Source organism: Sphaerodactylus townsendi, linkage group LG02 (assembly GCF_021028975.2).
Source record: "Sphaerodactylus townsendi isolate TG3544 linkage group LG02, MPM_Stown_v2.3, whole genome shotgun sequence".
Lineage (NCBI taxonomy): Eukaryota > Metazoa > Chordata > Lepidosauria > Squamata > Sphaerodactylidae > Sphaerodactylus > Sphaerodactylus townsendi.
In genome coordinates, this window is record NC_059426.1 from 72575740 (window position 1) to 72599811 (window position 24072).

The window sequence follows — 24072 nt, forward strand, 5'->3', positions numbered from 1 at the left end:
CTGTCTATGATATTGCTCCACAACATTGCTTCCAGAGGTAAGCATCTCTCAGGTCTCTCAGTTCTGTTCATTGGTTCTTACTCCCCAATTCCCTCATCTATTCCAAATCTATCCCCTCACAACTGATTATATCCTAGGACTGTGTATGTTCTGCTGCTTTGATTATTGTGTGCTTCTGTACCTCGATTATCCCTTAATAAATATTGTTAAACTTTATTCACTCTCCTGCAAGTTTCTTGCAAAAGCTGACTACAGTATACATAGGCAATCAAGGTCTCAAGCTTGCCCAGCCTGTTGCTAAGCCAAGTGTCTGCTCTCACTAATTCCCCACTCAAAAAGGGAGAGACTCCCACCACTTCAGGAAACAAGTGCCACAACAAAATGGCTGTCATGGAAAGGGTTGGAGGAATCCCATTCCAATTAAGTGGAGGAAAATTAAGTCAGGTTTTTTGCACCGATAAGAGATGCTTTGTGGGAAGAATGTGGGCACCAAGAAACATGTGGGTGCCATAGAGCCCATGTTTGGGGTCACTGTCCTAGACCTTTGGCTATGACCTTGGAAAATGATTGTTAGTTCAGTAGATGTACTGGATTAGATGGATCAGTTTTTGCTTATTTAAAATATATAGCCTGCCTTTCCATATTCATAGTGACTGACTTGATGCTAAGCAGTTTCATATACATTCATATATGCTAGATGAGAATTCCAAAAATAAAACATTGACATTTGGGAGGTGAACAGTGTGAACTGTGAAAATAAAGGATATCAGTTTTTTACTGCCAGCATGTCTTTTATTGCTCAGTAAGCTAAATATCTCCAGGCTCTATGTCACTCTTCCACTTATCCTAGAGACCATCAACTGGATATCTCTGTCTAGCTTCATCTGTCCCAGTGAGACTCCACCTCATTATTCTTGCATAATTACAGTGTGTCACATTGATTAAACAGATCAAATTCTGTAGATTTTTTAAATCTGAACTGAAACTTCCGTTACTTCATTCTGTCATGGTATGACCATTAATCCCTCTGTTCTCTACTTGTCTCCTTCAGAAGCTCAGAGGTTACGTTTAGTGGATGGAGGAAGCCGCTGTGCTGGCAGAGTGGAGTTAGAAGATGATGGTATCTGGGGCACTGTATGTGATGACAGCTGGGATCTGACTGACGCCAGTGTTGTGTGCCGGCAGCTGGGTTGTGGATGGGCCATTCAGGCTCTGAATGCCTCTTTTTTCCAAAAGGGAACTGGCCCCATCCATTTGGATGAAGTGAAATGCTCAGGGAATGAATCTTATTTGTTGGACTGTCCCTCTGAGAAGAATAATGACTGTGGGCACAAGGAAGACGCTGGCGTGGTGTGTTCAGGTATTTTGCCATCTTTATTGTTGTCAGCTAGCACCATTAACTGCACATAATCCAGGGATAGCTATTCTTAAACTATTCTCATTGGCCCAACTTCTCAGCAAGAAATCCAATTCTATACTATTACCATATTGGTTCTTTGAGGCCCTGGATGACTCAAAATGAAGTAGGAGAGGACAAGAAGGTGGCTTCCTCTTTTGGCCAGCTTCAAATGAGGGCAGAAAGGGCACAGTTATCCCCTTTCTGCTCCAAGACTACACCTCGGCTGAGTAGAACAAAGAATGATGAAATTTAAAAAATTTCACCTGCATGGGAATAGGTTGATAGAAGAAACCATGCATCTTTCTCCTCTGTACTCTGTGTCTGATGGGCTGGTGCAATCAGGAACCAGTACAAGAACATTGGAACTGTTTCCACACATGATACCAAAATTGCCTTTGAGCTATGTGCCAGCCTGACACCTTTCTGCATCTGAACTGAAAAGTCAAAGAAATTCCCATGCTCTTTATTAGAGCTCAATTTCAAATATGTGAGATGGAAGAATGAAAATCATGGCAACCTCTCTAGAACCTGATACCTGAAAAGATCGCTTGTTGCTTCCTAGAAAAGCTATGTTAGTTAGTTTATTATTATGGCCTTTAGGCCAGCCAAAGAAAAGCGATATCAATTTCAACTTCTCATACATTATGTATTTGCATATCTCAGTATGATGAATGTGAGGCAGAAAGCAGAATATATAAATGAATAGACATCCGACCCTTGTACATTTTACATTCGCCTTCCTTTATTATCCAGCTTTTCACCTCTGAATGTTGTGATATGGAAAGCCAAAGAGAGACAGTTTTAATTAATGTTTCATCAATGCAGCTTTCTCATTTGATTTGCATATGCAGGAAATTGCAGTACCATTTTAGTACCACTTATGAAAATGCCCTATGTGTGCCATCTCTGACTTTAACCAATGAAATCTGACGAGTTCTGAGCCTCTGACCCTGGCAAGCATGTCAAGGCAAATAGCATTTTACTAGATAGCATTTTCATCTGCTGACTCTGCCCTTTTCTCTCCTCCCCTTTGATAGATCACCAGGAATGGCGCTTATCAGGTGGACTAGATGCTTGTGCTGGCCGAGTGGAGGTCTACTACAAGGGGGTCTGGAACACCGTATGCGATGGTAGCTGGTACCAACAACAGGCTGATTTGCTCTGCCGCTTCTTGAAATGTAGTGATAGGGCTGTAGAGCCAAAGGTGCCCTTTGACCATACACTTTTGGGAAAGATGTATTATGACTGTTCTGGAAATGAAAGCTCACTCACCCAGTGTTTATGGCGCTACAACAACTCCAATCTGTGTGACCAGTCCAGAGCTGCTGGTTTGATATGTTATGGTAATTAGTGCTTGAGCCTTAATTAGTATCTCCATCATGATTTCTTTTTCATTCTTTCTCTCTTTCTGATTTCAACAACAAAGGTAAATAATTATGCAGAGGGGAAAAAAACTTTGTCCATTTAATTCTGCACTATCATATGGTGGGGACTTCTGCTTTTTTCAAGAATCAAAGACTTGTCTAATTCCATGGTTCCCAACCTTTTTGATAAGTGACCCAGAAGGCCAAATTTGCCTTGCACAATGACCCACCTAGGGTTGGCCCAAGGGTGGGGGGGGGGGTTTGGTGCCCCAGGCAAACTAAGATCTTGGCATCCATTAATTCCTAATATTCTGTTTTCTATAGTGCCCTATCATATGTTTTTGAGAAATCAACTAAATATCACACAAAACTGCCCTACTGTGAACCCCAAGCAAGTGGGATTTCATCTCCTCCTCTGCCAGCTGGGTCAGAGCTGAAGAGGTGTGCTTGGCGGGGGTGGGGGGGGGGGATTGTTGGGTTGAAGAGATACATGAAGGTGGCAGATAGCACTGAAAAGGCTGGCAGCAAGCCATTCGGTGTAGTCCATTCCTCCCAGCAAGTAGAGGCCAGTGAGACACTGGGGGAGGGGGGTTGAACAAGAGGTTGGGCTGCTGACAGAACAACAGCAGGACAGAGCCCATGTCCACATATGCCTCTTTCTGTCCTCCTCTCTTTTTTTCAATGGCAGGTTCCATCTACTGTCCAGTCCTCCCACCCAGATGGCTTCCCCCTCATTAATATTGTCACAAAGTAGGAAGGGGAAATGAAAGTGTGCAGTGTTGGAGAGATCACAAGAAAGTGAAAGTTGCATAGGGCAGGAGCTGCCATTAGGGAGGACTGGTCTGAGACTGAGAAGCTTCATGATCTACTTTTGGTTCCTGACCCACAAGTTGGAAAACATGGGTCTGCCCTATTACCCAGCCAAAACAGGGGGTTGTATACTGTGATTCATGGATGCAAGGATCACTGATTTTTCACACATTCACCTTATAAAAAGTCATTTTGAATCCAGCAAATTTTATTCCCAGAGTCATGGGTCAAATAGCATGGTCAAATAGCCACATGGGTCATGAGGCTTCAGAGACAGGGGACAAATTGCTGTCTCTTCTTTCTTCTATCAGTGGAGTTGTGTGAATAGAAGAGACATAAAGAGCAATTTCACTCCCTTCAAAGATCTCATAAATATGGGAAAAGTTTATTCCCAGCCCAGGATCAGAAAGAACTAGGCAGGGGTGAGGGGAGGGGGGGGTGAATGACACCGAAAAGATCTGCAACCATCAACCAATAGGTCATGGGATCCAATCCATTAATCTCAATTTAACACATCTCAATAATGTGTTGTCTTTATCAGGTGAAATAGCACACCAGATTCTGGCCAATGTCTATCTGATACAAAATCAGAAATTTCATTTTAGCCCTTACATTCTGAGGCTGTGATTGCAAAGTGCTAGCAGACCCAATTATGGCCTTGGGTTCTGTGTTTTCAGTTTCTATTATTCCCTTTTCTTTATTCCCACTGGTCAAAAATGATGCAAGTGTTCCCAGGAGCCATTTTACCACTTCTCCCAGAAACAGTGAGGCAAACAAATGGCTCTTGTTTTCTTGTTTCTCTGCAATATTGAGGAAATGTGAGATTCTTGTTACAGATTTGTAAAGATCAGTTTGATATTGATCAGTTTGTCCCAAGGCACCCTGTGTGACTCACAAGGAAGCTGTGCAGGAATAGAAACAGACACAGGCAAATGATCTGTAGACTTTGCAAAACTGAACTACAGGGAAATATGACCTGGAAGGTCTGTAGTGAAGACTTGAACTGCTACAGCAGATGCACAAATAGAAAAATCAAGCAAGATTCATCACGATCCCCAGATCTCTTAACCTTTTCAAAAAAGATTTGATGAAGCTGCATAATACAGAGGCCACTTCCAGCCTGGACTAGATGGGAAGAGAAAAGAAAGAAGCGGGGTGGCGTGGGTGGGTGATAGTATGAAGGCTTGTGGGAAGGGGAGTACCTTGCTTTCCTCTGGTCAGTTTTGGTCTTTCAGATGTGCATGACAGCTCCTAGCAAGAATCACTGCTGCAAACATAATGAGCATGGCTAACTGTATCTCTACTGTCCTCTGTCACTAGTTATTTATTCTCACACAATCTCCTTCTGGCTTTTAGGCTCCCGGGGTTTACGGACCTCTACATACCTGAACCCAGGAACACCAACCAGCCCTCTGCCTACTACACGTGAGTGCAAGTCTCTTCAAGGCAATTTCTTTTATTTATAATGCATCCCCAATATAAAATGGCTATAAGTTGAAAATTCCAATACAAAAAAATCCCATATGGAGTGTTCTGTCCACTACACATGGCTCCATGCTTGCCATTTGTACCAGTGAAATGAGTGGACATATGGCTGTTTCAGGCCTGTTCCCAATCTGCAGAACAACTGAAGCAACTAAAGGTCTTTGAATCAACACTATACCACAGGCCAAGCTCATGGGGGAGTCAAACAAGAAGGGGGAAATGTAAACATTGTGGGAATGAACATATTCAATTTAAGTCATGCTGGTGAAAGAGCTAATAGGACAAACTAAACAATAAAATGAGTAACATGTCCTCATATGCAGATCTCAAAGTTTTACTCACATACGTTTTCCGCATGCACAGCTTACCACAGATTTTCCCAGTGGTCAAACCTTGGAACTGTTTTGCTGTCCGAGGGTGGATCTCTTTTGTGCGAAGCCCTTTACCAATAATACACACTGCTCCATTGCTGGGGTAATAAATTGGCCATAGCCATTTTATTGAGCAGAAGCATGAAGCTAAGCATGGGTCTGGAACTGGTAATGTGGGTAACGTGCTAAAGCTCCGCAGGGCAGGCGCCCCATCCCGAGCTTTGTTCTACTGCGGGGCTCTGCCGGGTGGATGCTCCTGGCAAGAGATGTTCCCCTTCGGCCTGGTTTGGCAGGGGCGGTCGCCTTTTGCCACTGTTGCCGTTCCCAAGGGGAAGGCGTAGTTCCCTAGCTCCCTTCCCCTTGCCCTTCCAGAGAAATACCCATGCTCCAAACCGCCAAGTATCTAGGCTATGACAAAATGAGCATGCATTAACATAGAAAATTAGGGAGAGGTGGGTGGGCAAATCGTCAGCCAGTGAGCACATGGCCGGCTCAAAGGAGGGTGAGCCCCTTTGAAGTCTCGGTTCACCCCTCCTTTTTTTCCGGTGATGCTAGCCTTTTCCAAGCGTGGCTCCCCTTCCCCGGCATCAGCTGGTTTCGCTTCTTCCCACCCCAAGCAGCAACCGCGCCTCGTGGTAATTCACAGACGTCTTTCTGTGAAATCATTCTGCATACCTCCATTCCCTCATCATTTCCCCCTGTCTCTTCAGTTGCATTTATTCCACATGCTACTGCTGAAAATATATTATTCTTAATGTTGTGAGGTGCCATCTGTGATACAGAACAACCCTCCCCCATTTTTTCTTGCACAGATATTCTAACATTACAGCACAGTTACATTGAACTGGAAATTTTAAAAATGTCTCAGCCTCCATTTCTACCACCCACACAAAATGGAGACCAACCCCCCTCCCCCACTGGAGCAGGTGCCATTACCTGAAAGAACAGAAACACATAGTGCCCTCCTCCAGCACATTTTCCAGCCAAATTTGAGCTGGAGTAACACACAATCATTACTGCAACAGTTCCTTGTCAGTTCCTCAGTTCCTAAATGCTAACACCATGTATCTTCACCTTAACATTAGGTAGCTAGTTTAATATGAAATTGACAAAGCCAATCCAGTCACCCCTCTTCTGTGTACCTGTGCCTGAATGTTTACATTGCAAGCTAGAGGTGAAATTGACAAAGCTGATACAATTGCCCCTCCTTTTTCATATCTATGCCTGAACATTAACATTCCAGGGCCTTGGTAAAATTGATAAAGCTGATCCAGTTACCCCTTCTTTGTGACTCTATCTCAACGTTACATCACTGGTTCAATATGACAAAAAAAATCTAAATCTTTTCAAAAATGGAGGAGAGGGGAGAAAGTGTCTGACAGGAGGTTGGGCAACTACATGGGTGCTTGGATACTGGGCAAGTGTTGGTGACAGAGAAATAAAGACTGTTTCAACATGACCATACACTCAAGGGAAGCTAGCTCAGAAATGAATAGGAAAAAATCATGGTAAAGGAAAACAATGGAGGAAAAGTGAAGAGAAAATATTTCCAGAACCAAATTGGGGGGGGGGGGGCATGCAGAATTCAAAGGAAAAAAAATAACATTTGGCAGCAAGATTCATTGGAAATAACTCATGCAGAAAAGACTCTAGTCTTAGTAAAGGGAAAAAATCAGCTGGTGGTAGATCTAAAGCAGCCCTGACAGTGAAGCTGGAGAGAGATAGTAATTTTTCAGAGAGTTAAAATAATTATTTAAGGGACATCACTGGCTAAGGTATTCCACTTACACATTTCTCCTACTGTTGCTTCTCTAGTTAAACATGTTTTGCTGGCTCTTAGTGACCCAGTAGTGGGACAAGAATTCTGACTACAAGCAGTGATCCCACCTTCAGCTCTGAAAAAAAAAACACCACCACATATCTAGCCTCAGGGTCTTGCACTCACCAGCATATCAACATCTAAAATGTGTTTGCTTTCCATCCCACATCTATCTGCAAACTGGAATTTTCCTGCCAGTTTACATTTGCAGATTTTTCTGTATTGATTTGATCCTAGGAAGGCATTATGAGGTATGTGACTAAAGGAAGGGCTGCCTGAATAGGTCAAATCAGCCAGACCTTGTTACCTGGTGAGGTAAAGAAAATCTCTGCATTTCTTGCAGAGGAGTAGGGGCAAATTGCAGGACTTAGACAAGACTCAGTATCATCCAAGTAGAAGAGATCATTCACATTCAGTGTATGCTTTCTGGCTTTATCTCAGCATTTTAGCTCTTGTTTGAGCTCATGGATTTCTGCAGATCTTGGCTCCATTGGATGATTGTCTGTTTTGCAGGATGTCCTGCTGCTATTCTGGCATGACTCCACCTGCCCTGTGTGTTTTTGATAACTGAACTGATGGGCAGAGCCTGAAGGTTTGGCAATGGTGTGGCTGTCCGCTGTTGTAAGGCATGTCATGCTATGCTACGTTTAAAGAAAGACTCATTTTCTATACACCATTTTAAGAATAAGAAAAACAGGGAAATGCACAAATTCAAGCACTGCCTTAGGAGCCTCTTTCCCTCCTCCCCTTCTCTCCCATTTTTGACTATCTTTCCATTTGTAGGTTTGGCTGTATGTGAGAACTGGGACAACAAGGGACCATCATACCAGATGTTGCTGATCCTCTGCATCATCTTGGGCCTTCTCCTTTTTGTGGCCACGTTGACTCTTATGGGTTTGCTGAGAAGAAAACCTAATACCCTTGGTAGGCTGGGCATCACTAACATCGGAGAGCAGAAGGGACATTTTATGGGAAATTTGCTGGGATAAGTGCAGCATATTATAATTGAGAAAAATTTCAAAGTAGGACTAAGCCATGGTTTTGAAATGCATAACAGTTACCCTTCTGGCAGAAATCAAGTTAGCTGTAAAGTCTCAGGTACATCAGACCATTTTCACGCGATTACATAGCCATCAAGCAGATTTTGAAAGTTCTCAAACAGTTTTTAGATATATTGTTACATGGGAATCTATTCAATTGCAATTTGTGAAGTGGATGAACCTTAAATTCTCATGTTTTCACAGTCCCTTCTGCTCCCCCCTTCTGACTCACAGTTGAAGGCTTCCTATTTTATAAAATGTTTAATTTTATGTAGATGCCATAACAACTGTCCTGGTTCAGGATCCCTGTTATTGGGAAGGAAATAAACTCTAATTTGCTAAGGCAGCTGAATTTCACAGTTGTAGGCAAAGATCATTACCATCCCTGAATTTTCTGAGCTAGAGACTGGAGATGAAGAGATGCAAGAAATAGACAAGAGGCCTGAATGAAAATTCTTGCAATATGGAGTGATAGAGTCAAAATCCTGACCATGTACAAATCCTTACCCTTTTTCCTTCATCTGTTTCTATTTACAGATCGTGGCATTTCCTCAGCTTCATTAACTGCTCCAGTCCTAATGAATCATAGCATGCAGATCTCAGGGATGCCCACTGGAGTGAATAATGACTATCGGGAAATGCTGACAAGCTCTCCCAAAGGAGAAGGTACTCAAAGCTGGCACGTCTCCCTCATTCCATCTTTCCATTTTTTCTTCTCTCCTTCCTTCTTGACAGCTGTCTCTTTCCATGCATTAAGCCAAAAGAGATCCAGGGCATCTTTTTTAATGACCAGTTTATAGCAAAAAAAAAACACCCCACCCCTATCATAAATGACCTGGAAGTAGGGGTGGGTAGCGTGGTGGCCAAGTTTGCAGATGATGCACCCAAATTATGTAGGGTGGTGAGAACCACAAAGGATTGCGAAGAGCTCCAAGCGGACCTTGATAAATTAGGTGAGTGGGCTCAGAAATGGCAAACCTGCAGTTCAATGTAGCAAAATGTAAAGTGAAGTGCACATAGGGGCAAAAAAAAAATCCCAAACTTCACATACACGCTACAGGGGTCAGTGCTATCAGTCACAGACCAGGAAAGGGATTTAGGCGTCTTAGTTGATAGTTCCATGGGAATGTCAACTCAATGCATGGCAGCTGTAAAGAAGGCAAACTCTATGCTGGGATCATTAGAAAAGGAATCTGATAATAAAACTGCCAAAGATTGTCCCATTGCCCTTTATATACAAAGCAGATGAAGATGCGACCCGCGCAAGATTCTTGGCGTATTGTGTCCAGTTCTGGTTTGCCCGCATCTCAAAAGGATATTGAGGGAGAGATAGAAAAAGTGCAGAAGGGCAAGCAAGGGATGATTGGAGGGACTGGAGCACCTTCCTATGAGGGAGAGGCTGCAGCTGTTTGGGACTCTTTAGTTTGGAGAGGAGGCGCTGAGGGGGGGGATATGGATTAGGGAAGTCTACAAAATTATGCATGGGGTAGAAAATATTGACAGAGAGAAATTTTTCTCTCTTTCTCACAATACTAGAACCAGGGGGCATTCATTGAAAATGCTGGGGGGAAGAATTAGAACTAATAAAAGGAAACACTTCTTCACGCAACGTGTGATTGGTGTTTGGAATATGCTGCCACAGGAGGTGGTGATGGCCACTAACCTGGATAGCTTCAAAAGGGGCTTGGACAGATTTATGGAGGAGAAGTCGATTTATGGCTACCAATCTTGATCCTCCTTGATCTGAGATTGCAAATGCCTTAACATACCAGGTGATCGGGAGCAACAGCCTCAGAAGGCCATTGCGTTCACATCCTACATGTGAGCTCCCAAAGGCACCTGGTGGGCCACTGCGAGTAGCAGAGAGCTGGACTAGATGGACTTTGGTCTGATCCAGCTGGCTTGTTCTTATGTTCTTATGTTCTTATGTTGTTGCTCATTAGTTCTACCACAGTTGTATGTCTTTAATGGAGACATTTCCCCAACATTCACATCACAAGTTATGGGTGAATTATGATTCTTTCCCCAGCTTTTTTGTGGGGAGAGTGTATGTGCCAGTGGAAAACGGTCTGGAATGAAGCTATGAGGACATTATCAGCATTGAAAAGACAATGCCAATAATACCATTCATTAAAGTAAGGTGATGCAGGTCCACTTTACATGCCTGTGCCAAGTATTGCCCCTAAAGTAAGGTGAGAACCAAAACCTGTTAGCTAAGAGGAGTTGTAGAGATTATCATTGTTGCTCTCTCTCTCTCTGTCTCTCTGTCTCTCTCTCTCGTTAATATATCTGATGGGAATCATTGTCCACAGTTCATCACCATAAGGGCAGGTGGTCTCTTTACAGAACTATATGTTGCTTCCCCATGATCTGTTTGGTAACTGTTACCTCTGTGTTCTCCCTCTCAGCAAAAGCAGTGAACACATCTCATACTGAAGAGTCCAGCTCTGATTATGAACACTATGATTTCAAGGACAAACCACCAGTGGCACTCTCTACATTCTACAGTGAGCATGCCAGACCTGTTGCTGTCTTCAGCAAGTTCCTGGGTTCTCTGGGCCTAACTATTTGCTGCACAGAGGTCTATCATTGGGTCTCTCTTATACCTGGTTAGACTATTGGTCCACCCAGCTCAAGTTTTTTTCTGACTGGCAGTAGCTCTAAAGGGTCACAGACAGAGAAAATGTTTTTGTTTTGTCAGTTCTGCTGCTGAAACCCTTCCTCTGCTGTTTCCAGAGACTAAATCTGGGGGCTTCTGCATGCTAGCATGTCCTCTGCTGCGAAGGCATTGCCCTCCTCCCTGCAGTTTACTTTAAGGCAGATACTTGAATTTTTTCAGAGCAGTAGTATGATATGCATAAGCTGCTGAACCCTTTCCCTGTGCCAACTTCTTTGCTTCTCTGAAGATGCTGCTAGCCCCTTAGAGTCCTAACAAATAATTCAGGAAGATTGGGAGCAGAAAAAGAATTAAAGCCCCCTTTCCAGTAACATTTGGCTCAGTGGAAGAGCCTCTGCTTTGCATGCAGAAGGTGCCAGGTTCAAGCCCCAGCATCTCCAGTTAAAAGGACCAGGCAGTAGGTGATGTAAAAGACTTCTGTCAGAGCCCTGGCATGTTTATCACATGTCCTTCTCCCTTTATAGGTGCTTCAGTTATGTGAGATGGCAGCTTTTTTCATTCTGCACAATGGAAGCTACTTCTATTTGGTCTTTTAGGAAGGAAGGGCTCCCTAATTTAAGGAAAAGGGAGATGAAATGTCATATTTTGTGAGGCTCAAATAAGGCTTCAAGGCAGTCCATCTATTACCTGCATTATGATAATTTACACTGTCAAGGGTAATTGAATGGGTGCTGTATGTGAGTACATTCAAAGATTAAGAAGCTGCATGTAAAATCTTCAAAGAGGAGGAAAGTCTAGAGCTGGAGGAAATGTGGGCCTTTAGAAGTCCAACAGAGTTAGATAGCTTTTAAAATGACATTTCCTCACAAGGCTGCTAGGAACTCTGGAGTGGGGAGATGATGATGAACATCCTGCCCAAAGTTTTAAAACAAACACAGAGATAGATATGACAACCAGACTTCTGACTCATAATGTCCTTGCAAAGGTGTACTTCGGAGAAGTTTAACTAAGTGGCTTTTTGGCTTCTTTTTCAGATTCTCTTCGGCACCGAGCAGCCGATCCAGACATTCCTCCATGCAACATCCCCATGCCAGCTATGCAGGAGGAAGGTGAGAGCATGTTAGTTATGCACTAGAACATGATAACCTTTCCACACTTTTTTTGTTCTCTCAGTGTCCCACCATTCCAGCTCTTCCTCTGTGAAGAAGCCTGCTTCATACTTCATGCAGCACTAATGGCAGCTTAATAACATTGTGGGTTGCATGTGTAGTCAGGCTGATTTTGGGTCAGATCAGGCTTCCAAGCTTGCCTCCTTCATGCTTGTGTCTTCTTCAAACCATAGTGTCTCCCTCAAATCAAGAGTGAAGTCTTTTCATGCAAAACCTCTAGTGATTACATTTGTTTGTAGAGAAAGGCTGTTCATTTGTAAGGCTTAGGTTTTTAAAGTTTTCAGTTAACCTTGGAGGGCTGATGCTCATTTCATCTGGCAGTCATGTTTGTCATATGTACACTTACTTGCACAGTATGAAAAAAGATGTGTGCCCATAATCACACAATAGACATGTGCCAACCAACCTCAGGCAATCAGGCCTTCTTTGAACATATCCACCGTGTGTCCTCCAGTGTTTAGAAATGCTCGCTTCCCTTTCATTCTTCATGTTCTCATCAGTTCAGTGCTAGAGTATTTCTCACAATCATGTAAAATGGATGTTAGCCCTGGGAATATTATTATGAGCTCACCTGACTGAAGGCAGAAGCTCCAAATCAAGTGCTTTCAGAAAGTGAGGGACGTGAAGAGGTACCTGCAACTGCATGACTGCAGAAAGGCTGAATGTGCCCATGGCTTTCTCCAACAGAACCTACTGCTGAGGGAAGCTCCAGTACTTCCTCTGGAGATGAAGAATGGTACGAGAACATCCACAAACTAGCAGAACAAGACAGGCTTCCAAGAAATAAGCCTTCCTTTGGAGGTAAAGATCAGAAATGTTATGAATGGAAACACTTTTAGCTTCCAGGATACTATTATTTTTCTATCTAAGATTATCACAGAGTATAAGATTGTGGGCATCTTTTCAAAATGTCAGAGGCAATTTTAATGTTTTTATTTTAAAGCATTTGTATCCTGCCTTTTAACCTCTGAGCCTAAGGCAGTTTACATCTCATTAAACATAGCCAATTAAAATAAAACAAAACAATCTAAATACAAAAAAGCACATCTCACATATATATGTAAAATAAATATACACTTAGTCCCATCACCAAAAAATCCTGTTGAAACACTACAGCTTTGACCACATATTGTAAGGCTTCCAGTGAGTATTCCTAGGTAGCTCATTCCATTAGGATATCGACATTATTGAGAATGCCCAGGAGTGGGTTGTGACAAGACAGACACTCTCATTAAGGCACAATCAATATATTAATATGCAATTGGCACACAGGCTCACAGAAGGAAAGTTGGTCTTTCAGGAATATCGCAACAAAATGGAGCCTCATAGAGACAGGGCACATATACTAAGGCATGCCATTACTTAAGCTTTATACAAGCTTTATATAAGAAATTTTGGCAAACTTTTTGAGTTTGCCTGGACTAAAATTCAGTTTGGGGCTGAATTGGTCCACATGCTGCCAGTTGATCACACCTGCTTGCCACACAGGAATTTTGAAAAACATGAGTACTTCACATACTCATTTGAACATCCCAGCAATGAGTACTTCACATACTCATTTGAACATCCCAGCAAAGGAGCACCAGTGGCATAGTGGCTAAGAGCAGGTGCACTCTGATCTGGAGGAACCGGGTTTGATTCCCAGCTGTGCCGCTTGAGTTGTGGAGGCTTATCTGGGGAATTCAGATTAGCCTATGCACTCCCACACACGCCAGCTGGATGACCTTGGGCTAGTCACAGCTTTCCAGAGCTCTCTCAGCCCCACCTACCTCACAGGGTGTTTGTTGTGAGGGGGGAAGGGCAAGGAGATTGTAAGCCCCTTTGAGTCTCCTATAGGAGAGAAAAGGGGGATATATATCCAAAACTCTTCTTCTTCTTCTCTTCTCTTCAATCCTGTCACAAGGATGTACAGCTCCTGTGGTGGCCAGGTGAAGCAGACTCTTCTACAGAGAAAAAAAATGCTGTTACAGTTTTCCCAAGCATCAACACAATTTTCTACCTCATTAGTTAATGACATTTGCTGAGAGAATATCCAGCTGAAGATTTGTACTACTAAAATCTTTCAGCACAACTTTAAGCAGCATCATTGTGAGATGAGTCTTTCTGCTCCTCAGCAGCTGACCCAAGTTCCCTTCTCATTTCTTTCCTTCAGGTCTGACAACCGTTTCCCAAACTTTGGTGAACTACAAGGCCGGGATTGAATCATCTAATAGCAGTGATTATGATGATATGTGGCCTTCTGAGTGTTAGGGGATGAATCTGTTCTAAGGTTGCAACTCCATCTGCCCTGTTCTTAAGAAAGAGCTGAGAATAGAAAGCCTGAGATCAAAAATTGACTTTTTGGGGGAGGGGGATGGAGTGCCATGGCTCAGATACAAACTGAGGTTTCTGGGGTCCCAATGCAGAGTAATACCACTATACGATTATGCTCAGAAATGGACTTCTTTTTGCAAGATCCTCTGTGAAGATTCAGCCATTGTAAGAGAAAAGAAACTGATCCCAGAATCGAACCACCTCCACAATGAACTGTCAATTCCTAGCCCCCTCCAGAGATAAAATGGGGTTATTACGCTGTTTTGGAGAGAGGTTTGTATGGGAGAGATAATCAACATCTCACCCATCTCACAGTGATATTACGAAAATTTATTCACTGGGACTTGAGGGCCTATGAGCTTCTGAGATAGAAGGTAGAGAAGAAAAATAAATTCTCTATCTGCCTGAAACTCAATATTCACCATACAGATTCCAATCCCATTCCTGTTAGTGGAAAGAATGCTCTGTTTGCCTGGGAGTGTTTATTTCAATGTTAGGCTTAAGGCCTGAAGGCACTGAATCTCCGTACCACCCTGTGACTGTCAAACAGCCATTATGAATGTAGTTGATGAAACCAAAGAACAAGCATCTATTTGAACCTTCTGCTGGTTATTTGTACAACTCACTGAAACAAGTTAGACCTTGGCACTTTGTAATGTTTTCTCCAATGAACATAACTTAAAATTAGAGTAAAACTGTTGTATGGAAGGATGGAGGAATATCCATAATTTGGTATAAAGAGTGAGAACCTCTTGCTGGATAGGTAATAGTCCCTGAGAGATGTTCCCTGGATGTGCCTGTAGGGACCCATTTACCCAACTTTCTTAAGCAATTAAAGCATGGAGAAGGACCATCCTTGGGACAGATGAAGCATGTGGAACTCCAGGGAACAACAGAAGCTTGAGGTAGGCAGAAACTTTAGCCCACCATCAGTTAAGAACTAATGAGGTGAATACTCTAGCAGAGGATCCTCACTGCTCCAGATGGCATTTTGGATGCTGATGTCATCCTCAAGGTATCCAAAAGAGATTTTGCAAGCTCAGAAACAGCTGCTACTTTCTTCATCTGTTTCCCTGTATGTGACTGTACAAAGGTGCCCAAAGAACAAAACGCTGTAAAGAACACAGAAGAAAACAGGCCCTATCGAAATACAATCTAATCCCATATCCAAGAATGTATGTTCTCTTCATGATTTGTCTTCAAATGCTACTGTTAAGCCAGAGTCCTTCCTTGTCCATAAATGCTGAAGTAGGAGGTCCCACCAGTGGCTGTGCTTGGCTGTTTCCCTTATCATTAAGAACATGCTGCATAAGTGTCCAGTGTGTTTTTAAATGCTTGCCACACATTCTTTTTTGGCAAATACAACCACCAGATCTGTACCATGTGAGCCTCGCTTCGTTCCTGGCTAAAGACATTTATTTGCATGCTTTCTTTGCTTTTCTTAAGAACAATTAACAGCCAGCCTTATTTTGAAGTCCTTGGTAGTTAATGGAATATAGTTATTGTAAATGTGTTTTATTTTTTAAATTTTACTTTATTCATGCCCGATTTTTGTCCACAGTGGGGACCCAGAGTGGCTTACAACATTTTTTCCCTTCTCAAGTTTATTCTCACAACAATCTTGGAGGTAGGTTAGGCTGAAAGCATGTGACCAGTCCAAGGTCACTAAGCAAGCTTCCATGGTTGCATAGAAAATCAAACCAGAGTCTTCCAGATTCTAATTTAACAGTTTAAGAATGAATGAAACAGCAACTCAAAGACAGCTGCTTCAGGGGAGGGCGGTATATAAATTAAATTTAACTTAACATATGGTGCATTGTGGTCTAGATGCTGCTGTACTAGGGCTGTCAACTTTCATATGGAGCCTGGAGCTCTCCTGGAGATATAAGTCACTTCCAGACTACAGAAAACAGTTCCTTTGGAGGAAATGGTAGTTCAGGGGATAGACTTTGTGGCATCACATACCCACTGAGATCCTTCCCCTCTCTGTTCTCTGTTGCCCCATGCACCACTTGCAGATTTCCAGGAATTTCCCAAGCCAGAACTGGCAACCTAACACACTGCCAGGAATTCTTCTGTAATCTACCTACCTAGCAGTACTAGGATGAGTAGTCCACAGCTCCTTGCAGGCAGTGGACTGTACACATGCAACTGCACGCAAGTATCCTTGCATACTCTGTAATGGAATACATGCTTAAGACTCAGTCTAGAGTATGTGGAGAAGGTAGAATAAACCTAGAAAGGGGAAGACAGTTCAAAAAGTTTGGGAACACTATTGTAAAGGTCAGAGTGGTTATTAATCAGTGTGAGCGGCTGGCTGGAGCCAGAGAAGGGAAAATGTCAAACCTGAAAACCTGGCCAAGATCCTTAAGGACTCAGGCCTGCTCTATTTCTTCTAGGTTTCCAGGAAGCATTTTCAAAGGCCTTCTCAAACAAAACATTTTCAGTGAACGAACGTAAGATATTTTAAGAGTCTCTTTAATGTAAATGTGTTGATATTCATATAATATGTGTACTCTCCTCAAGAAGACAGGATTGGCTGACTCAGTTGTGGAACCTATTTGTCCTCCTTCATGTGTAAAATGTCTCTTGCTAAAACATTTTCATGCCACCTTTCCCAACAACCATGGCAGCTCAAGGCGGTTTACAAAAACATTATCCACAACTAGCAAACAATTACAATTAAAAACAGACAACTGGGGAGAACAGCCATCAGCAACAACCTGCCCTCCAGCTAGTACCTTGCCTCATAAACTCCTAAATACCCTCCTGAAAAGAACAACCATTTAATTGTTATGGCAAGAGGACAGCATGGAAGGCCTTTGCACCATGTGTTGGGTATTTGCTTGGAAAACAGGATTCTTCAAGATGAATAATGTGCTTTTTAGAAGGCAATTTCCTCCCTCCTCCCCATATCTAGTATCTCTGAAACAAACTTCCAGTCCTTAGTCCTTGTCTAAGGAGGGAAGTGTAAATGCCCATGGCATGGAGTCTTATTCCAAGTGAAGAGACAGCGTTTTATGTGGACAGGGAGCAGATGTTGAGTCAGTTTGTATATATAAGCCAGAATAGAGCCGCACATTATATCCCACAGCAAGACTGCGGACTCTTGTCCAAAACAATAATACACGCAAAGCACCTCTCAACTGTAACTTATTTGTACTGAATGTCACCTTTTCCCCCCTCAAGGTAGAAACATGCTCCACTAGTTAAGTGTCTTGAAATGATGCCCAGGAAGGATCTTTGCAGTTCGGAAGAAGCAGCTCTGACAGATGTACAAAAATGCCATAGAGAATCAAACAAAGCATTCTAGGGCATAATTTTTTCAGAGGCATGTAACAATCCCTCTCTAGGCTGGAGCTTAATAATCTGCATAGACAGTGTGAGAGCATCACACATAGAATTTTCTACATGACTCTGTTGGGCTGATTCAGTGCAGCTGGTCCTCAAATACTGAAAAAAAGCACCTTTCATATCAGACTAAAGGTCCATCTGATCATTTCTCTCGCTCCAACACAGCTAAATGCTCTTGGGAAGTTCATAGTTAGGGCATGATATAGATTTCCTTTTTTATTCCTAATCATTGCAAAGTCAGAAATATCCTACTTTTTGAATATGGAATATCAATATCCCATTAAGGTGCTGACATTGGTCACTGTAAGAGATATTATTCTTAGTGGTGTATCTGCCTAGGGATGGGGGGTACCCTCTGTCCCCGGGTGCCACTAATCTGGTTATGTGGGGGGCAAAATCAGCCCCCCCACGTGACCAGGAAGATGGCAAGCCAGCAGGAAGTCCTGCTGCCTCATTGTCTTCAGGCACTCTCGGCCCCACCCATGTCATCATCGATGTGGGTGGGGCTAAGAAAGCCTCAACCCCCCCCCCTCCTGGCTCCCGGCTCCCAGTCCCTTCTATCCTCCCCTCTGCTCCTTTGCTTTTATAAGCATGGGGGCGAGGCCTGTGGGGCATAGCGGGGGGACGCATGAAGAACAGCTGTCTCTGGGTGCCATTTTCCCCCCATACGCGTCTGATTCTCATAATTATTACTGTGCCTAAAACAATTGGATGCTATATAAAGTAAAAGGGGGAAATGAATTCTGAAATTGGCTATCTTTGGAATTTGGTGGAAATGCCATTTCCTCTTTCTGTCCCCTGCTGTTGCACAGCATCTTTTGCAATGTCCCATCAAGAATGTCCTGCAGGCCTCATTGCCATCTAGAGGTCAAACGTAGACCAAACGTTGCCCTGGCTGAAAATTTTGTTTAAATACAACATTAAAAGACTTTGTTCAGCTCTTTTATGTGGCTGCTTCATGATACAGAATGGGAGAGACAATGTATTTCATCCCCATTCACTTTCCCCATGTCTGTGGCTCAGGTCTCTGGATTTCCCCAACCATTCCAGCAACGCCTATTCCAGGCCAGGGAGAGATCATGTACAGCAGTGAGCTACCCAGTCCCTGTGCCATTTTGGAAGCAGAGCTTAGTTCTGCCAGTACCCCAATCCCTGTGCAGTGGATGGAGCATTTGGATCAAGTTTAGAGGAAAGATTCCTGGGAATGCCACCAAATGAGCACAACAGATACTGAGATAGATATTGAAAAATGTCTCCAAACCTGGCATACTATGATTCCCTATAGTGCTGCAAACCCCATCTGAATAGCAGAGTCAAAATAAATAAAGTAGGTTGCCTATTTCCACTTGAAATCCAACTCCCCATGTGTGTCTCCTTCCTCAAACATTCTGCGCCCTTATCTGCTGCATCAGTGGGTTTCAATTTCCCTCCTTTAGTGGCTTCATCTCTTGTTCTGGGCGCTGGAAAGGCAGCCTGTTTCCTTTCGATTGAATCTAGCTGCTCCATGATCTGCTTTGAAGCACTGGTATCATGCACTATGTTGTTCTGCAGGCCCGCAAAGGGACAGTGAGTGTCAGGATGAAGGTGCAGAGGAGAGCAGCGGGTGGAGCACTATCAAAAAATGCAGCATTAGTGTAAACCAGCCACAGTGGAAAATTCACCCTCAGCCACATCCTTCAGCTGTTTATCAAGTCGGAGACATTCTCATAGACTGAGACCAAGAAAAAGCCTTGCCCCAGACCACAAAATATAAGGCAGCATCTTCAGGAAGAATAAAAATAGTAACAAAGAACACCTGTTGAGACAAAAGCAAAGAATAGACCAAGAGGATAGGAAGTGCCCATCCAAAACCTCAACGCCAACCACATTCACCCAAAATAGGACACATCAGTGTTTTTATGTTTTAAAAGACGTTTTGACACTATATTACTTCCTTCCATATACTGAGAGGCCATGACCTAGATAGCCCAGGCTAGCCCAGTTTTATCAGATCTCAGAATCTCAGCATGGTCAGCCCAGATGAGTTACTTGGATGGAAGATTACCAAGAAAGAGCAGAGTTGCAATGGTAAATCACCTCTTTTCACCCTCTGCCTTGAAAATCCATAAGTTGACTAAGACTTGATGGCATTTTCTACCACCACACTCTGGTAGTAAAAACTTTGATTACAGTCTTATAAAAAATAGGATCCTAAATCTTGTATTAAGCTGTTTCCAAAACACAAAAAAATATGTCAACACATCTCCAAACTTGGGTTGTCAATTCTAGCTGGGGAAATCCCTGGACATTTGGGGGTAGAATCTGGGGAGGGCAGAGTCTGGGGAGAGAAAGGAGCTCAGCAGAGATGGGGAGCCATGGAGCAGGGACCTGCAACCATTCTGAGCCTGCAGGACCTTGGGGATTTTCAGAGGGTTTGGTAAGCACCATCTCAAAATAGTCTCTGCAGCAGATGGAGCCAAACCCGAAATGGCTGCCTCAGGAGGCAGAGCCAAACACACTACTTCCCTCCTTGCTTTGCAAATGAAGCATAAAAGGGGGATCAAAAGGATAGAAGCAGAAACCCCATAGGGGGAATGGAGAAACAGACGGGGGAATAAAAAGAAGGAAATCCTGAAGGAGGAACAGAAGCACAATTGTGGCTTGCTTATGGGTCCTCCTAACCCTCCAATGGCTGTTGCTGCTATCACTGCCATGGAAAATCCTATCATTTGCACAAGGGCAGCCAATACCAATCACTGGCTTTCAATGGCCCAACCCACTTTCTGAACAATTTGGTGGGTACCGGAAGAACTGGTGGGTGCCATGGTGGAGAATTTTGCCCATAGAGTATGCCTTCTGAAGCTGCTATTTCATCTAGGGCAGGGGTATCAAACTCATTTGTTACAAGGGCTGGATATGATATAAATGTAACTTGGTCGGGCCAGGCCTGGGGTGCAGGCAGGGGAGATGGCTGCCTTGACTGGTTCCAGAGCAGCACTGGGGGGAGGGGTGGACTGGCAAGCATGTAGTAGTGCGGGGCGGCTGCCTTTAGAGAGCTTATCAGCCCCGTGAACCAGCTGAGGCAGTCCCCCTCCCTCACTGGGCTCATCAGACCAGGTCAGGAATGAGGTGGAAGGGGTTTGCCTCAGCTGGCTCGAAGGCTTGGTAAGTCCCCTCAAGGGGCTAAATGTGGTCCCAGGGCTGCATGTTTGACACCCCTGATATAGGGGAACTGATCACTGACGCTATAGTCTAGAGAGAAGTTGTAATTCTGGGAGAACTTCAGGTCCACCTATAGTTTAACAGCCCTACTACAAATACAGGATTCCTTTTCCAGCTTGCTCATCCTCAAAAGATGGCATGTTTATTATCCCACAACCTAATGCCAATATTCTTTCCTCTCCTCATCCCAGGCAAAAGAGCATAAAAAGTTACTCTTCAGCTCCAAATCTATAGCCTGTTGTAGAAACACCCTGTTACCACAGCCTCAAGGTTGGCCTTTTGCCTCTCTGACCCCGAATCTCTGCTCTACCGACCCTGCCCTGTGCTTTCAGTTTTAATTCCTGATACCACTTCTTTGCTGCTGCAGACACACACACTCTTCCCTCATTTCTTTTCATTTCTTTTCACAGCAGGCTTGTATGTACATTTCATTTTCTTTTATAAGGTTTATTTCCCTTTTAGGTAGGCAGTAGTTCCAGGAAAAGGCTATTTCCATTCCATGATTTTCATTGCTGCTCTACAGTAGTCCACAGATCAGTCTTTTTCTGTTGTAACATAAAAACCTGATTTGTCTTAAGAGTCTGTTTCGTCTCATTTTTCTCTATTGATCTGAGTCTGGGCCAATGATCCCAAGAATATAGGTGCCCTAAATACACATGCCTGCTTCATGCAAGCCTCTTTACATTACAATCCTGACACGTGAATACCAATCTGTGTAATGCTTTTCAGGACCAAATTGGAGACAGCAGTGGAAGTTCCATGATGAACAAACTCAGGGAATTGTGCATCATTCTCCCTTTCCTCCATTTTTTCCTCACAACAACCATGAGAAGTAGGTTAGGCTAAGAGATCACCCACAAAGCTTCATGGCAAAGTGGAACTTTGAACCTTGGGTTTCCCAGATACTAATCTAATACCCAAAAAACTACACCACACTGGCTTTCCCAGTCCAAACTTAAATAATAATAATAATAATAATAATAATAATAATAATAATAATAAAATAGTCTCACAAGACCCTGTTTCGGATCAAAACTGCAGCATTGGGGGAGGGAACTTTCAACTTTGTTGTGTCATGCATTTTCCTGATCTGAAACTGCTGCACAGAATGGCTGTTTCTCCCATTGTAAACATACTGGTCATAACTGATATCTATATGTTTGCTCCAATAGGGCAAATTGCAGTTCTGTGAAGCCATTTCAAGTTACAACAATTCCTCACTTGGAATCGGGAACTTGCACACCTGTTTTTTAGAACACTTAACAGTTCATTCCCAGAATCACAGCTATTCAAGACTGCACATTTCTATCTCTACTCACTGGTGTCATGTTTATGAAGTACAAAATATATACAGTCAGATTACTGTACAGATATTACCTCTTGCTTAGATTCGGCATAGATCTGAACAATCAACATGTTAAAAGATGTGCAGGGTTTGTGTGGGCTTTGTTGTAAATGGTTGCAGGTAGCCTCAATTTGGATCACAACTACATCACAGGGGAATGATTAACTCTCCCCTACACACTATTTCCCCCACTTCAATGCTTCCCACCACTGGCGTAATGCCCATTGGGCAAGGTGGGCAGCTGCCCAGGGCATCACCTTGTGGGGGGCATCAAAATGCTGGGTTCGTTTTTGGGTATTTTAGTGGTTTTCCATGTTTGGCCTGCAGGGGGCGCAGTTTTTAGGCTAGCGACACCAAAATTTCAGCGTATCATCAGGTGACTGCCCTAATGATACCCCCCAAGTTTGGTGCAGTTTGGTTCAGGGGGTCCAAAGTTATGGACCCTCAAAGGTGTTGCCCCATCTCCTTAGCAAAGAATGGGGGATGGGGCACCTTATGCAGGTCCATATACTTTGGACCCCTAACACCAAACTGCACCAAACTTTAGGAATACCATAAGGATCAGTTTCCAGATGATACCCTGAAATCCTAGTGCCCGATACATCCAAAATGCGCCCCTAGAGAACATCCCAGCAGTTCTACCCAAGAATCTTTTGTTCTGCATTGAGTTTTCTGTATTGCTGTCCATGGGGGTTGCTTTTGGGATGGGGGGGGGAGATTTATGAAGGCACAGTCTCAAAGGCTTTCAGGATGCTCATCGGAGACTGCCTTAATGATACCCCAGGTTTGGTGCAGTTTGGTTCAGGGGGGGCAAAGTTATGGGCCCTCAAAACTGTAGCCCCCATCTCCTATTAGCTCCCATTGGAAACAATGGGGGATGGGGCACCCCCTTTGGGAGTCCATAACTTTGGACTCCTTGAACCAAACCATGGGGGTTGCAGGATGGGGGCGGGGGGAGATTTATGAAGGCACAGTCTCAAAACTTTCAGGGTCTCATCAGGAGACTGCCTTAATGATACCCCCCAGGTTTGGTGCAGTTTGGTTCAGGGGGGGGCAAAGTTATGGGCCCTCAAAACTGTAGCCCCCATCTCCTATTAGCTCCCATTGGAAACAATGGGGGATGGGGCACTCTTTGGGGAAAGTCCATAACTTGGGATCCCCAAACCAAACCATGGGGTTGTGAGGATAGAGATTAGCACAAAGTTCAACCAGGGTTCATCGAGACTGTTCAATGGCGCCTCATAGCAGGCAGTTGTTCAGTGTTATACCCCAAAACCAGTCCCATCTCCTTATTAGTCTTTATTGGAAACAATGGGGGGGATGGAATCCCCCTTTGGGAGTCCATAACTTTGGACTCCTTGAACCAAACCTCACCAAACTTGGGGAGTAGCATAAGGACAGTCTTCTGATGATACGCTGAAATATTGGTGCTGATATGTCTCAAAAATGTTAACTCTGGCAACGCACCAGATGTCCTGGTGCAAAAAAAAATTGGTCGTGGTGGAGTGGCCGCCCATGGGCGGCGTATGGGACATCCAACTCAGGTTTTGCCCAGGGCTACAGTTTGCCCAGGGCTGCCTTGTTACGCCCCTGCTCCCCACAGCTACTCTGCCTTATTGGGGAAACATAGGCTATTTATGTATGCACTACTTACCCCACAGCTGTTTGCTTTGCAGTGGGGTTTTCCCGCAGTTCTTTGTTTACATCAGATTACCCTCCTGCAAAGTGTCCTCTTGTTTTAACATACAGCTCCAAGTGTGGGAGCAGGCTATAAGCTGCAGCAGG

The 24072-nt window shown here is 43.6% G+C and overlaps 1 protein-coding gene across 1 annotated transcript; it reads left to right on the top strand.

Annotated features, from left to right (window-relative positions):
- The first annotated feature begins 1011 nt into the window (after nt 1–1011).
- Nucleotides 1012–15252, top strand: CD6 (CD6 molecule). The gene is made up of 9 exons (XM_048484555.1): nt 1012–1360; nt 2437–2529; nt 4930–4998; nt 8032–8172; nt 8826–8954; nt 10697–10795; nt 11940–12014; nt 12762–12875; nt 14227–15252. The coding sequence occupies exons 1-9, from the start codon at nt 1012–1014 to the stop codon at nt 14322–14324; spliced, it is 1167 nt and encodes a 388-aa protein (XP_048340512.1). The 3' UTR covers nt 14325–15252.
- Nucleotides 15253–24072: the final 8820 nt, after the last annotated feature.

What these genes read in the sequence shown, in the direction of transcription:
- CD6 (XM_048484555.1), top strand. Translation starts at nt 1,012, where the DNA reads ATGACCATTAATCCCTCTGTTCTCTACTTGTCTCCTTCAGAAGCTCAG. An exon ending in GGCACTCTCTACATTCTACA is followed by an intron (nt 10,796 to 11,939) that starts GTGAGCATGCCA and finishes CTTCTTTTTCAG; the next exon opens with ATTCTCTTCGGCACCGAGCA. An exon ending in GCCAGCTATGCAGGAGGAAG is followed by an intron (nt 12,015 to 12,761) that starts GTGAGAGCATGT and finishes TTTCTCCAACAG; the next exon opens with AACCTACTGCTGAGGGAAGC.